The sequence below is a fragment of the Porites lutea genome, chromosome 13 (assembly GCF_958299795.1).
Source record: "Porites lutea chromosome 13, jaPorLute2.1, whole genome shotgun sequence".
Lineage (NCBI taxonomy): Eukaryota > Metazoa > Cnidaria > Anthozoa > Scleractinia > Poritidae > Porites > Porites lutea.
The window spans coordinates 16361890-16375663 of record NC_133213.1 but is presented as its reverse complement, the minus strand read 5'-3'; the positions used below and the strand labels follow the sequence as shown (position 1 = coordinate 16375663).

Here is a 13774-nt window from a genome sequence, read left to right as displayed (position 1 = left end):
TATAGTGTAGAAATTAGTTTGGTAATTCATACTAAACGTATATGATAAGTTGAAAAGTGTCGTGCGACTTTCACACAAATCATGAGAAAAGTCAGATTGACTCGCTCACAAGCGTTTTTACCCAGTGATAAATTCGTGAATTTGTTTTGGCGTCTCATTGTCTGATTGAATTATTTATTTTATGTTATGTTTGAAGGGTTTAGTTCTAAAACAAACTGTGCGGAGCGGCGTTGGTTTGGGGGTCAAACAGGAACAAGTACTAAGTTTTATCAACTACAATTAGTTTTGTCAACGTTGATAAAGTCACTTTTATAATAATCACCTTTACAGGGTGTTCCGTCGGATTGGAGGTGAAACGAGAACAATAGTTTTATCAACAAAATTTATAAAATTACTTTTTACCACCTTAAAAGTGCGTTAATAAAACCAAATTAGTCGAATTTCAGCACTCTCAGTAACATCTGATTTTTAAAGAGCAGCTGCAATTTACCTGTCTTTTATTGTCGTCTTGTCAGTGTGATAGAAGTGACTGCTATGGCATGTTTTGGGTCAGAGCGAATAACACAAGTTTCGCTCTAACGAAGGTAGGCTTTTGTACAATACGCTTTTAATTTGTTTCCCCACTGCTCCATTTTTTTATTTCCTTGTTCGTTATAGTGAAAGGTCCGGAAGAATGGCACGAACTGGGTAATCAGTGTGGTGGAAATAAGCAATCCCCAATAAACATCAAAACAAGCGAGGTTGAGGAAGAAGATAGCTACCGTAGTTTAAAAATCACTTTTGACAACAAAAGGGGACTTGTTACTGGAACGCTTGAAAACACTGGGCATTCACCTAAACTTATAATTGCTGATTCCAGTGGAGCTTCACTAACTGGAGGTCCCCTTGGGAATAACAAATTCGAATTGCTCGAGTTTCATGTTCACTTTGGCTGTGTTAATCAACGCGGGTCTGAACACAAGCTCAATGGAAAACAACTGTCTGGTGAGGTAAGTGATAACAACGACGTGAAACTTTTTTCTTTTACATTTGAATCAGTTCGGTATTTCAGTTTTCTCATATCCTGGCCCGTGATATCTTTGTTAAGGCAAACGATTGCAATGGTGGAAATGATTACCCAGGACGGGAATGTATATACATTTCCAATATTCAGTGCCGAGCCATATTACTCGCAATTGCGGGCTCAGTGCTTTCTTGAGTGATCTTTCAGTGGGCAACAAAGTAGGAGTGTGCAAAATTTGAAAAAGACTAACCAAAAGTTATTGTTGTACAGAAAACATCTTACTATTTAGACACTAAACGATCAAGTGCCTCTACTAGGTCCCTACTTGAACCAACTCATCGGGAATGACCTTAAACTTCTCTTGTTTTCCCCAGCTTCACATGGTCTTTGGTCATGATGAAGAACCACGAGCTGTTGTAGCCGTTTGGATTAAGGTACAACCTGCAGTCTACCTTCCTTCCTGCAAATTCGTCCGCTATATAAGCATTACAACTTAAATATGCAGAGCAACCTTCCCCTCCTTCGTAAAGAAGTAAAATCCTATTCCTGCAAAACGTGGCTATAACCATCCAGAGACAAAAGAATTCCAATAATTCAGAGCAGTTTGCTATGAAAGTGCTAGTCTATTTACTCAATAATATTTTTCATTTCCTTTAAATTAAATAAGGCCGAAATGTAAAGCCTACAGAGACTTTCATTAATTTTTAACCAGTTGTGTCATCTTCGAAAAAAAACGGGCATCTAAACCAGTGAAAAAAATTAAAATAATGAATTCTTGAGAAGTCTATTTGGATGCACCTCAATATATGTGACTTGAAGGGGAAATTAAAATTATAATAAGCCTTTTGGAAGATGGCGTCATTTTACTTCTACGACCATAATCCTTTCGTTTTCCCTGTTCATATATAAATTTGGTAATCCCAGCGAGGATGCAATTACCAAAGCCCTAATTTGAAACAAGGCAAAGCCATGAAGGATTCTGGTCGTAATAGAAGAGTAACGTCATCTTGACGTCATTCTAAATTGTTTAATTATTATAGGCACCTTCCAAGGGAAACAAAATTTTTCGAAAGTTGGCAAATCTGATGCACCACATTATCAAGCCTGGTAGGTGTTTTAGAGAAAGTATAAGCGAAGAATACGGAAACAGCCAAAACCCACCACCATCTAGCAGCTACTATTTAATTGTGATACCATAGCGTAGTAGGAGGATGCACCGATCCTCTCCGTGCTAACAATATAATTTTCGTTAGATTTTAGAGTAGGTATAAATTCTCCGCAATATCACAAAAACAGATCACAAGCTACGACTAACAAAGCTACTTGTACAAAATGAGACCAATAACTAAAAGCCTCCTCCGCTAGTCTGCTTCACAGCCGTTCTTTGTACTCGTCACGCAACGCTCTTCTTGGGGAAGAACGTTGCGTGACGACACAAAGAACGGCTGTACGTGGAGCAGACCATTCCTCCGCAGGATACTGTGATTAAGGCATAGTTTTAACATAGCTTCAAACACACACAGTCGTGCAACACTTGTAGTCATATATTCCAAATTCAAAATTGTTCCCTAACTTCCTTTCATTAAAAGCAAGATTGTTTTACTGGACAATTGATAAGACACGAGCCTCGAGTTACTTGCATGGCTTCAAAAGATATAGCTTAGGTTTGTAGGTTAAACAATTATTTTAGGGTACCAAAAAATTGTTAGCAGTTAGCTATTAACAATAATGTCTCTCTGATCCACCATAAGATTACATTAAACCTTCTGTTCAACTGCCAGTCACAGAGCCAATGGGATGGGGACAAGTATTTTGCAACTTTAAATGTGGGTCTGAATCTGGTGTGCAAACCTCGGTTATTAGTTAATAATATTTCCAACCCTAGAACAATCCGTAAACTTTTTGCATCTTGAGAACTCACCTCGATAGCTTCCAAGTAAAAAAAAACATACTTTCCAAAATTCACGAACCTCTTTTGAGTTTGTGGACAAAATCTTACTGTGTGACCTCTGAGATGTAAGGTACAATTCACCGTCATATTATTTTTACAGAGGATACCTATCCTGTGACAAAGGAAGATGGAATTTATTTAAAGGATCTCATTCCCAAAAAATGCTCCATTAAAAAGGGCAAAGATAATGGTGGCAATGGTAATGGCAATGGTAATGGCAATGGTTGTGGCAATGGCAATGGTAATGGCAATGGTAATGGCAATGGAAATGGCAATGGTTATGGCAATGGTAATGGCAATGGTAATGGCAATGGTAATGGCAATGGTTATGGCAATGGTAATGGCAATGGTTGTGGCAATGGCAATGGTAATGGCAATGGTAATGGCAATGGCAATGGTAATGGCAATGGCAATGGCAATGGTAATGGCAATGGTAATGGCAATGGCAATGGCAATGGCAATGGCAATGGTAATGGCAATGGCAATGGCAATGGTTATGGCAATGGTAATGGTAATGGCAATGGTAATGGCAATGGTAATGGCGATGGTGGTAATGGTAATGGCGGCAATGGTAATGGTGGCAATGACAATGGTGGTAAAGACAATGGTGGCAATGACAAGGGTTATAAAAAGAAGAAAGGAGGCGCCAAACGTTTGACTTTAAAATGTTACTTCACTTACCGGGGTTCCCTCACTACGCCTCCTTGCACTCAAACAATACGGTGGATAGTTTTGAAAGATTATATCCTCGCTTCTACCAGTCAGGTATGTAATGCTAACTAACTTGAATGAAACCTAGCTTAAGTAAACTTCTACGCTTTACAGTTAGGAGTGTACACTCTACAAGTACTAAGATAACACATCGGTGGTTCAGCCACTCACTGTCAGAGTAGCATTGACCGGCTCTTTGACATTTTTTTAAAGGAATAAATGAGACTTTCTTTGGAAATGGGGTGATGTTGGGAAGACAGAGGCCCTTCGCGTCTCGTGTCGGTGATTATAAATGCTTGTCGCTTATTGTTTGCTTTGCCGTCACTGTCGCAATTTGGCCGAGGGAGGTTGTCTCTCGTCGCGATTTCATTTTAAGCGCTGTCGCTACTTTTTGGGCCATGTCGCTTGTCGGAATTTACCCTGGCAGGGCCTCAAGACATTCTTCTTACTGGACAACTCGTTTTTGCCTTTAACAAATTGGAGGACCTTTGGCCACATATGGCGAATATTTCAGTAGCAAAAGCGACAACAATGTCTACCATTTCAATGTTTTTAACATTGTACTACAAACAAACAATTGGAATAACAGATGATGTAAAGTATGTTCAGTTAATATTTCTTAGACAAGCTTAAAGGAGTCAACAGGCCTTTTGCATTGATTAGTTGAACACGTGTTCAACTTTCTGTAAACACGAAAACAGTTAGCTTTTGAAAAATTTGGTTAGCAGGAACAGAAAGAGCATATTAAAATTAGGTAACCTGTAAATTTTCAGCCGTATATCGCAAAATTAGCGATGGCAACAGCCGCCGAAAATTACGAGGGTTCGTATGCTAAAAACAACTCTTGCCACCCAGTCGCGATTAAGTGGTTTTCCATACAAACCCTGTAAATTTGGAAATTATAGGGCTCAAATCTCCTTTTTATTCATAACAGGCAATTTGAGCCCTTAAATACGTAAGGGAAAGATTTAACGACAGTATTTACAAGGATTTTGCAAAAGGCCTATTCTACAAGATTACGGGCAGGCTCTTCTGTTGCATATGCGACAATGTCAGACCAACACATTCACTGTATTTAAATTGAACCACAAACTGTCAGTTTAAAAAACAAATGATGCGTCGTTAATAAACTAATGAATTAATTTTGTTTGTTTTTTGTGTTCTAGCTCGAAAAGTTCAGGAAACTTGAAGCAAAGTATTATGGTCCGCACATGTGCGACAACTTCAGACCAGTCCAAAAATTGAATGACCGCGATGTGTACTCCGTCACAAAAAAAAATAATGACAAGTGAATCATAATGGCAATAAATTAAACAAAGCTGGCAGTAATGGTAAACAAAACAGGCAAAGTGCATATCATGTTGAGATAGCACTTAATTGTGCTATTTAAAGTTTTTTTTTAAAGAATTTTATGTTTTCGTTAACTTTTGTAAGGTTTTTTATAAGGCAATTTTTTTTTATTTTGCACTAATGTATCTTGTTTGTTCTCAATAAACTGGTGATGGGATTTATAGCGGAGTCACTGATTTATTTAAATCCTCTCCTCAAAGCAATGATACACAACTAGTTCCTTAAGGTGGATGGCAACATTTTTCAATTTTTGGAAGCACTTTGATGGATCGAGATAACTCGAATCCCCATTTTTTGCTTCCACCTACGGCGTTTGATCGGGTAAAGACGCGTATTTTCAGTAGTAAATACTGCAGCTGGAATTCTTCTTAACATCGTTTGGGGAACATGGTAGCTGAATTTTGAAAATACAAGGGAATACCTCGAAATAGTTAGAAATTTGAGAATCTAGGATTACCGTACATAATTATTGAAAATTTTGGAAAATCGTTTTAAGGCGAAAGACCGGAAGATTAGGAAATCGAATACTTCCAGAGTTCATGCAAAAACCTTTTGACTGTTTCTTTTTCGGTTAGATCTTCTGGAAGCGCTGCTTCTATAGAAAATTCCCATCGAGTGATCCCTTTCTGGAAAACACCTACTTGATGAGATGGCCTCGAGTATTCTGTTACTTCATCAAGATAAACCGTCAAGTTCGACATGAAATCCCTTTCTGCTGAATCTCGTTTGAATTTTGTTGATTTGACGAAACGAGTAAGTCGAACATCCATCCATTGATCTTCTCTGCCGACAAAAGGCCTTCCAGACTGCATTTGACTTCCTCATCTAAGTACATGCTGATACTGCGCATATTTTGTATCCCGGATGTCTTGCTGGGACATTTCATATCGCGAGTGCAAACGAAAGCGTACCCAGATGAGAACAAGGCATATTATAAGACAGTTATTTTTCCTGCACATTAGGACTTTGAACTAAGGCTTCTCCTTCATTCTAATCTATCTTAATTACCCTCTGAAGAGATTTTAGTGTGATGAACATATGGTGTGGAAATTAGTTTGGTAATTAATACTAAACGTATGATTAGCTGAAAAGTGTCGTGCAACTTTCACACAAATCATGAGAAAAGTCAGATTGACTCGCTCACAAGCGTTTTCAACCCCATGATAATAATAATTAATAATATAATAATAGTAGGTTTTTATGGCGCATTTAAAGAATTCTCACTGCGCTTACAAAAATAGCGCTTATAATAAATGCGCTCACAATAAATAAAGTCTAAATGAAACTATATACAGTAATTATTCCTAAAAAGAAAAGTTTTCAAACGTTGCTTAAAAGTAGAGACAGATTCAGAGTTTTTGATATGACCAGGTAGACTGTTTTAGATTTTCGGTGCATAATATGAAAATGAGCGGTGTTCATAAGCCACGCTATTAACTGAAAGAACTTGGAAAAGCAATCTATTAAATGAGCGGAGTAAACGAGCCGGCTGATAATTGAGAAGGAGTCAAGACAAATAGTAAGGAGATAAATCTTTTAAAATTTTAAATGTTAAAAGCACTATTTTAAAGTCGATGCGTGCACCAATAGGAAGCCAATGAAAGCCTTTCATGACAGGAGTTATATGGTCAGATCTTATTCCTGAAACCAAGCGTGCAGCACAGAGTCTGAACACGTTGCAGCTTGTCCATTTCTCGCTTGGGTAAGCCACAGTATAAACTGTTACAATAATTCAATTCAAAGTACGCGACGTAACAAAAGCATTGACCATCGTCTTAAGGTGATCCTTGCTCAGACACTTTCTCAATTTGCCAGTGAATCGAATCGCTAGCATAGCCTTTTTGCAAGATTGAGCTTTCTATATCTAGGTTGACACCAAGATTACAAAGTCGGTCTGATGGTTGTACTCTTAGAGTAGAGTCGCCAATCAAAAAATCACTGAGAATTGGGTTCTTGACGAAACGAGAACTAAATTGAATAACCTCTGTTTTACTAGGATTAATTGCACGCTAGCTTACTGATGATGCTCCATTCTATAACTTGACCAATACACTTCTGAAGGGTGTTGAAGGCAGGACGTTGATCAAGAGGATCAATACTTATCTAGAGTTGGGAGTCATCGGCGTAGAACATACAATGTAGGTTATATGGGCAGAAATTATGTCTTGAATAGGTGCTGTATAAAGAGTAAACAAGAGAGGACCGAGTATCGAACCTTGCGGAACTCCAAATTCAAATCTTCGACTGCTAGATGTTGTGTTACCAATAGTAACAGATTGTATCCCACCAGTAAGATAAGACGAAAACCATCTTAGCACTGTGCGGGAAAAACCGAAGTATCTACTCAGCCTATCCAAAGGTATAGTATGGTCTAGGGTGTCAGATGCGGTTGACAAATCAAGCATGACTAATATAAAACAGCATCTTGCCGACAATCAACAGTCCTAAGAACATCAGTCATTACTTTCAGTGGAATGCTGTTTTCGGTAGGCGGATTGCATAGAAGACATGTGTCTGAACAGCTACAACCTTCTCAATGACTTTTGCTAGGAAAGGTATTGGCTACAAGTCAGTAATTTTTTTAAAACATCCTTGTCAAGATCTGGCTTCTTCAGGACTGGACGAATCAATAATTGTTTAAGCGCAGAAGGGAATTCACCAGAGTTTAAAGATTCGTTGACAATAGCTGTTATAACTGGACTTATGGCGTCAACTGAAGGTGATTCTTTAGAAGATGACTTGGTACTGGGTCGAGTGAACAAGACGTACTCGAAAGTGATCTGATAATTTGTTAACCGTATCACAACTAAAGATCAGATCTCGAACTGCAAAAATAAGTGAAAACATCTAACAGAGTCATTAGCTACAGGTATAGCATTGATCTTTAGAAATTCCCTCTAACTCATTCCTGAGGTTCCGAATCCTTTGTACATAAAAGTCATTAAAATTTTCCGACAAGGAATCCAGAGAATTATAGATAGTTGGTGAAACCGGTAATCCTGAGGTGAACAGTCGATCAACAGTTTTAAATAGCCTGTGGTTGTCTGCTTTGTCAATTTTGGCTTTAAAATAATCTGACTTCGAGCAAGGTTCCATGAAAAGTAGGGTGGGATTTCCTAAATATTCTCTCCTGGGGACGTTTCTCACGCGATAAATTCGTGAATTTCTTTTTGTGTCTCATTGGTTGATTAAATTATTTATGTTATGTTATGTTTGAAGGGGTTTGTTCTGAAACAAACTTCACGGTGCTGCGTCGTTTTATGGGTTAAACAGGAACAAGTAGCTTTATCAACGTTGACAAAGTCACTTTTAACCACCTTCATAGGGTGTTCAGTCGCGGTCTGGGGGTGAAACGAGAACAATAGTTTATAAAATCACTTTTTTCCACGTGACCTTAAAAGGGCGTGAACAAAACCAAATTTAATGAATTTCATTACTCTTATTTCCATTTGATTTTTAAAGAGCAGCTGTCTTTTTCTTGGTTTTTGTTGTCCTAAATTTTTGATAGAAGTGTCTGATATGGCATGTTTTAGATCAGAGCGAATCACAAAAGTTTCGCTCTGACGATGGTAAGCTTTTGTACTTTTCTCTTTTAATTTGTTTCCCCACTAAAATGCTCCAGCTTAAGGTGGCTGAACACAGTTTTGGCACTTTGTGAGTATATGTCATTTGCGAAATCATGGCAAGATAAAGGTTGCAGCTCACAGGCTGAAACTTGGCAACTGAAAAGTAAACTGATGAAAGATTTTGATTGACAGATAAAATTTGACGTTTTCGTAGTTTCCGTGGCAACATGAACGATTGAATGCAACCTTAAAATTTCACTTTTGCTCAGTTTACATAAAATTCGCTCATTAGATTTTCCTATAAACTTGCGCACAGCTTGCTATAATTAATCATTTAATTTAAAACTTATTTGACCAAATTTTAACAGACGAGTTTTTAGATAATCAAAAATATAATTTGCTGTAATTAATAAATGTGTCACAAAATTCGTCTGTTCAACTTCCATTTTAAAGTTCTTATTATCTAAAACACGATAAAAGCAAAAATTCTACCAGAAATAACATTTTAATGAGTATATTTTGAGAAATCGTCTTCTACCATTGCTTTTTTCGCCGCCATGTTTGTTTGTCTAATTTAAAACACGCGCCGTCACGTGAGTTACCGCTGACCGCCCACAAAACTGTGTCCAGCCACCTTAATGACGGATCCCAATTAGCCTAATCACTTTGGTAAAAATAAACAATCCCCAATAGACATCAAAACGAGCGAGGTTGAGGAAGCTAGCTACCGTCCTTTAAAAAATCACTTTTGATAAAACAAGGGGACTTGTTACTGGGACGCTTAAAAACAACGGGTATTCACCTGAAATTGAACCTGCTGATTCCTATGGAGCTTCACTAACTGGGGGTCCCCTGAGAGATAACACTTTCGAATTGCTCCAGTTTCATGTTCACTTTGGCTGCACTAATGACCGTGGATCTGAGCACAAGCTTGATGGCACACAACTTTCTGGTCAGGTAAATGTGTCAGCGATGTGAGCCTTTTTTCTTTTACACCTGACTTATCGGCATTTCCGTTTTCTCATATCCTGGCCCGCAGGATATCTTTGCTTAGGGAAACGATCGCAATGATCGATTAAAGATCACCCAGGACGAGAATGCATATACGTTTTCGATATTCAGTGTTGAGCCATATTACTCGCAATCGAAAAGTACTTTCACCGAAGTTGACATGAGTGATTTCACAGGCAGGTTTGCCTTCCCATTGGTGTACGCCGCATATGCATTTGCTTCAAGTTCCGATCTGCGTCTCATTGTGATTTGCTATTAGTTATTGGTAAGGTTATTGGTCTTATTGATAACCTCTGAGTTCACGCGGGCGCAATGCTTTCTTGAGTGATCTCTTAGGGTGGTCAACAAAAAAGGACTATGCAGAAGTTGAAAAAGACTAACCAGAAGCTTATGTTGGACTTAAAACATCTCAGTCTTTAGACACCAAGCTATCAAGTGCCTTTACTGATCTTTACTAGGTCGCTACTTGAACCAGCTCACGGGAATGACCGTAAACTTCTCCTCTTTTCCCCATCTTCACATGGTATTTGGTCATGGGGAATTATATTACGAGCTGTTGTAGCCCTTTGGATTAAGGTACACCCTGCAGTCTTACATCCTTCCAGCAAATTGTCTTCAATAAAAACAATACAGTTTAAATATGCAGATCACTCTCCCCCTTCCCCCCACCCGCTTCGTGACGAAGTAAAATCCTAGCCGCTTTCCATTCAACCAAAACGTCTGGTTTTAATTTGAGTTTTCAGCTACTTCCAGTAGCGAATGGAACCGCATTTTCCAAAATGTCCAAAGAAGAGGACAAGCTCGCGAGGTATATCCGAGTTTTCGAAATTTTTTTCCCGGAAGTTTTATTTAACTTTGCTCCTGGAATCTCCAGAATTTTCGGTTTAATGGTTCTCTTTCCGGAAATTCAACAGCTTGCGGAATTTCTGGAAACTTTTACGGGAAACTTCTGTACCATTTGCAGTTCTTTCCAAGTTTTTGCAAAAGGCAAAAAAGTCTAATAATTCATAGCAGTTTGCTATAAAAAAGTGCTTACCTATTTACTTGATTTTTTTTCTATTTCCTTTAAATTAAATAAGGCCGAAATGTAACGCCTACAGAGACTCTCACTTATTTTCAACCAGCTGTGCCACCTTCTAAACCAGTAAAAATAAATAACTAAATGAATAAATAAATAAATAAAATGAAATGAAATAATGAATTCTTGAGAAGTTTACTTAGCTGCACCTAAATATGATTGCGTGTGACTTGAAATGGAAATTAAAATTAAAATAGGCCTTTTGGAAGATGGCGTCATTTTGATACTACGACCATAATCCTTTCGTTTTACCTGTTCATATATAAATTTAGTAATCCCAGCGAGGTTCCAATTACCAAAGCTCTGATTTGAAACAAAGCAAAACCATGGAGGATTCTGATCGTACCAGTAAAGTGACGTCATCGCGCAAATGGAATAATATAGTCTAAATGATTTAATTATTATGGGCGCATTCCAAGGGAAACATCATTTTTGGAAATTTAGCAAATCTGATGCACCACATTATCAAGCCTGGTAGGTGTTTTAGAGAAACTAAAAGCGAAGAACACGGGAAAAGCTAAAGCAGCTACTATTTAATTGTAATAACATAGCTTAGTAGGAGGATCGATGCACCGATCCTCTTCCTGCTAACAATATAATTCTCGTTTGATTTAAGACGAGGTATAAATTCTCAGCAATATCAGAAAATCAGATCACAAGCTACGACTAACAAAGCTACTAATAGAAAATGAGACCAATAACTAAAAGCCTCCTCCGCTGGTCTGCTTCATAGCCGTTCTTTGTCCTCGTCACGCACCACTCCACTTTGGGAGGAGGGTTGCGTGACCATACAAAGAACGGCTTTAACGGCTGTGGAGCAGACCACTCCTCCGCAGGATACTATAAAAGGCATAGTTTTGCAGCGTTTAACATAGCTTAGAACAAACAGTCGTGCAACACAACTTGTGGCCATATATCCCAATTTCTAAAAAACAAGATTATTTTACTTGACGTAGCCACTTGCCTAACCACTAGATCGATGAGACACGAGCTGCGCGTTACGTGCATGGCTTCAAAAGCTTAGGTTCGTAGGTTAAGCAACTACTTTAGGGTATAAGAAAATTGTCAGCGATTAGCTATTAACAATAGTCTCTCTCTGATCCACCATTACATTAAACCTTCTTTTTAACTGCCAGTTAAAGAGCCAATGAGATGGGGACAAGTATTATGCAAGTTAAAATTTGGGTCTGAATCTAGTGTTCGAACCTCGGTTATTAGCTATATTTCCAACCCTAGAATAACCTGTAAACGTTTTGCACCTTGACAGCCTCCAGGTAAAAACAACCATACTTACCAAAATTCACGAACCTCTTTTGGATTTGTGGACAAAATATTACTGTGTGACCTCTGAAATGTGAGGTACAATTTATCGTCATATTATTTTTACAGAAGATAACAACACCTATCCTGTGACAAAAGAAGACAGAATTTACCGAATGGATCTCATTCCCAAAAAACGCTCCACTGATCAGCGCAAAGATAATGGTAATGATAGCAACATGACTAATGGTAACGGTAAAAATGGCAAAGTAACTAATGGCAACAGTAAAAGTGGCAATAATGGTGGTAATGGTAATGGCAATGGTAATGGTGGTAAAGGCGATGGTGTCAGTGGCAAAAGCAATAATAACAATGATACTAACAAAAAGAAGAAGAAGAAAGGAGAAGAAAGTTTGAAAAGTTTGAAACTTTCCCTCACTACGCCTCCTTGAACGCAAACAATACGGTAGATTGTTGTGAAAGACTACATCCTCGCTTCTACCAGCCAGGTATGTAATGCTTACTAACTTGAATTAAACGTAGCTTAAGAAAACTTCTACGTTTTACAATTAGGAATGTACACTCGACAAGTAATAATAAGATAGCAAACCGGTGGTTAAGCTACTCACTGTCAGAGTAGTATTGACCGGTCCTCGATTTATTTGGCATTTTTTACAGGAATATTAAATGGCAAACTTTCGCTGAAAGTAGGGTGGAGTTTGGAAGAGGTTCGTCTCACTGAGTGGTAAAAATTAAACGAAGACGCTGCCGATGGATAACTCGTTTTTGTCTTTAACAAATTACAGGAGTTATTGCTCCATGTGGGAAATATTTCAGTTGCAAAGGCGACGAATACATCTACCATTTCAATGCTTTTGTACTACAAACAAACTATTGGGATAACAGATGATGTATAGTACGTTAATTTTTCTTAGTCAAGCTTAAAGGAGTCAATACTACAAGAACGGCAGGCTCCTCAGTTGCATACGCGACAATGTCAGACCAACCGTTCAGCTAATTCAAATTGAACCACAAACTAATAGGTTAAAACAATTATTATTGTACCCGGTAATAAACTAATGAATTAATTTTGTTTATTTTTTGTGTTCTAGCTTGAAAAGTTCAGGAAACTTTGAGCAGAGTATTATGGTCCGCTCATGTGCGACAACTTCAGACCAGTCTAAAATCTGAGGACCACACCGTGTACTCCGTCACAAGCAAAAAATAGATAGTTAGTGAATCATATAGGCAATAAAACAAGCGAAGCCGGTAGCAATGGTAAACAAAACAGTCAGTGAAACTACATGTCCCCAGTTATGTCAAGATAGCGTTACGCAGTGCATTAGTACGCTATTTTCGGTTTTCTTTTCAAAGAATTTCACGTTTTCCTCAACGTTTAAAAGGAGAAAACGTGAAATATTCTGATATCTACCGAATTTTTTCACTACTTTCGAATCAAACCGAAAATTGAAGGGTTCCTTCGTTACGCCTAAACAATGACCGAATTTGGAAATTAAAATCCTAGGATGAATGGAACGATAATTTTGCAGAAGAAAGTCACTCTATGCGTACCTTCCCAGTGAATTGCTACTTCAAGCGACGACAATATCGCACTTAACCGCGATCAAATTTTGCTTAACTGATTTTGCACTAATGTATCTTGTTTCTTCTCAATAAACTGGTGATGGGATAGATAGCAGAGTCACTGATTTATTTAAATTCTTTCCACCAAGCAATGACACACAACTAACTAGTTCCTTAACCCTTTCACTGCCAGGGTGCTTGGTGGAGTTTTGTAAGATGACTCTAACTTTTGAGGCTGTGGACGAAATCCTATGATGAGA

At 38.1% G+C, this 13774-nt stretch overlaps 3 protein-coding genes across 3 annotated transcripts in view; 2 read left to right on the top strand and 1 right to left on the bottom strand.

Annotated features, from left to right (window-relative positions):
* Nucleotides 1-13774, top strand: part of LOC140922660 (carbonic anhydrase-like) — a 99537-nt gene that overhangs the window by 39376 nt on the left and 46387 nt on the right. The gene's annotated exons all lie outside the window — the stretch shown is intronic.
* Nucleotides 1-13774, bottom strand: part of LOC140922661 (cilia- and flagella-associated protein 54-like) — a 94820-nt gene that overhangs the window by 51947 nt on the left and 29099 nt on the right. The gene's annotated exons all lie outside the window — the stretch shown is intronic.
* On the top strand, nucleotides 779-5302 carry LOC140922913 (uncharacterized). Its single transcript, XM_073372960.1, has 5 exons — nucleotides 779-989; nucleotides 1378-1437; nucleotides 2044-2110; nucleotides 3055-3719; nucleotides 4832-5302. Exons 2-5 carry the CDS (start codon nucleotides 1384-1386, stop codon nucleotides 4955-4957), a joined length of 912 nt encoding a protein of 303 aa, XP_073229061.1. The 5' UTR covers nucleotides 779-989; nucleotides 1378-1383; the 3' UTR covers nucleotides 4958-5302.

Excerpts from the sequence above, each read along its gene's own strand:
- LOC140922913 (XM_073372960.1), top strand. The coding sequence starts at position 1,384 with ATGGTCTTTGGTCATGATGAAGAACCACGAGCTGTTGTAGCCGTTTGG. Across the intron at positions 2,111-3,054 it reads GCACCACATTATCAAGCCTG|AGGATACCTATCCTGTGACA; the intron begins GTAGGTGTTTTA and ends TTATTTTTACAG. Across the intron at positions 3,720-4,831 it reads TCCTCGCTTCTACCAGTCAG|CTCGAAAAGTTCAGGAAACT; the intron begins GTATGTAATGCT and ends TTTGTGTTCTAG.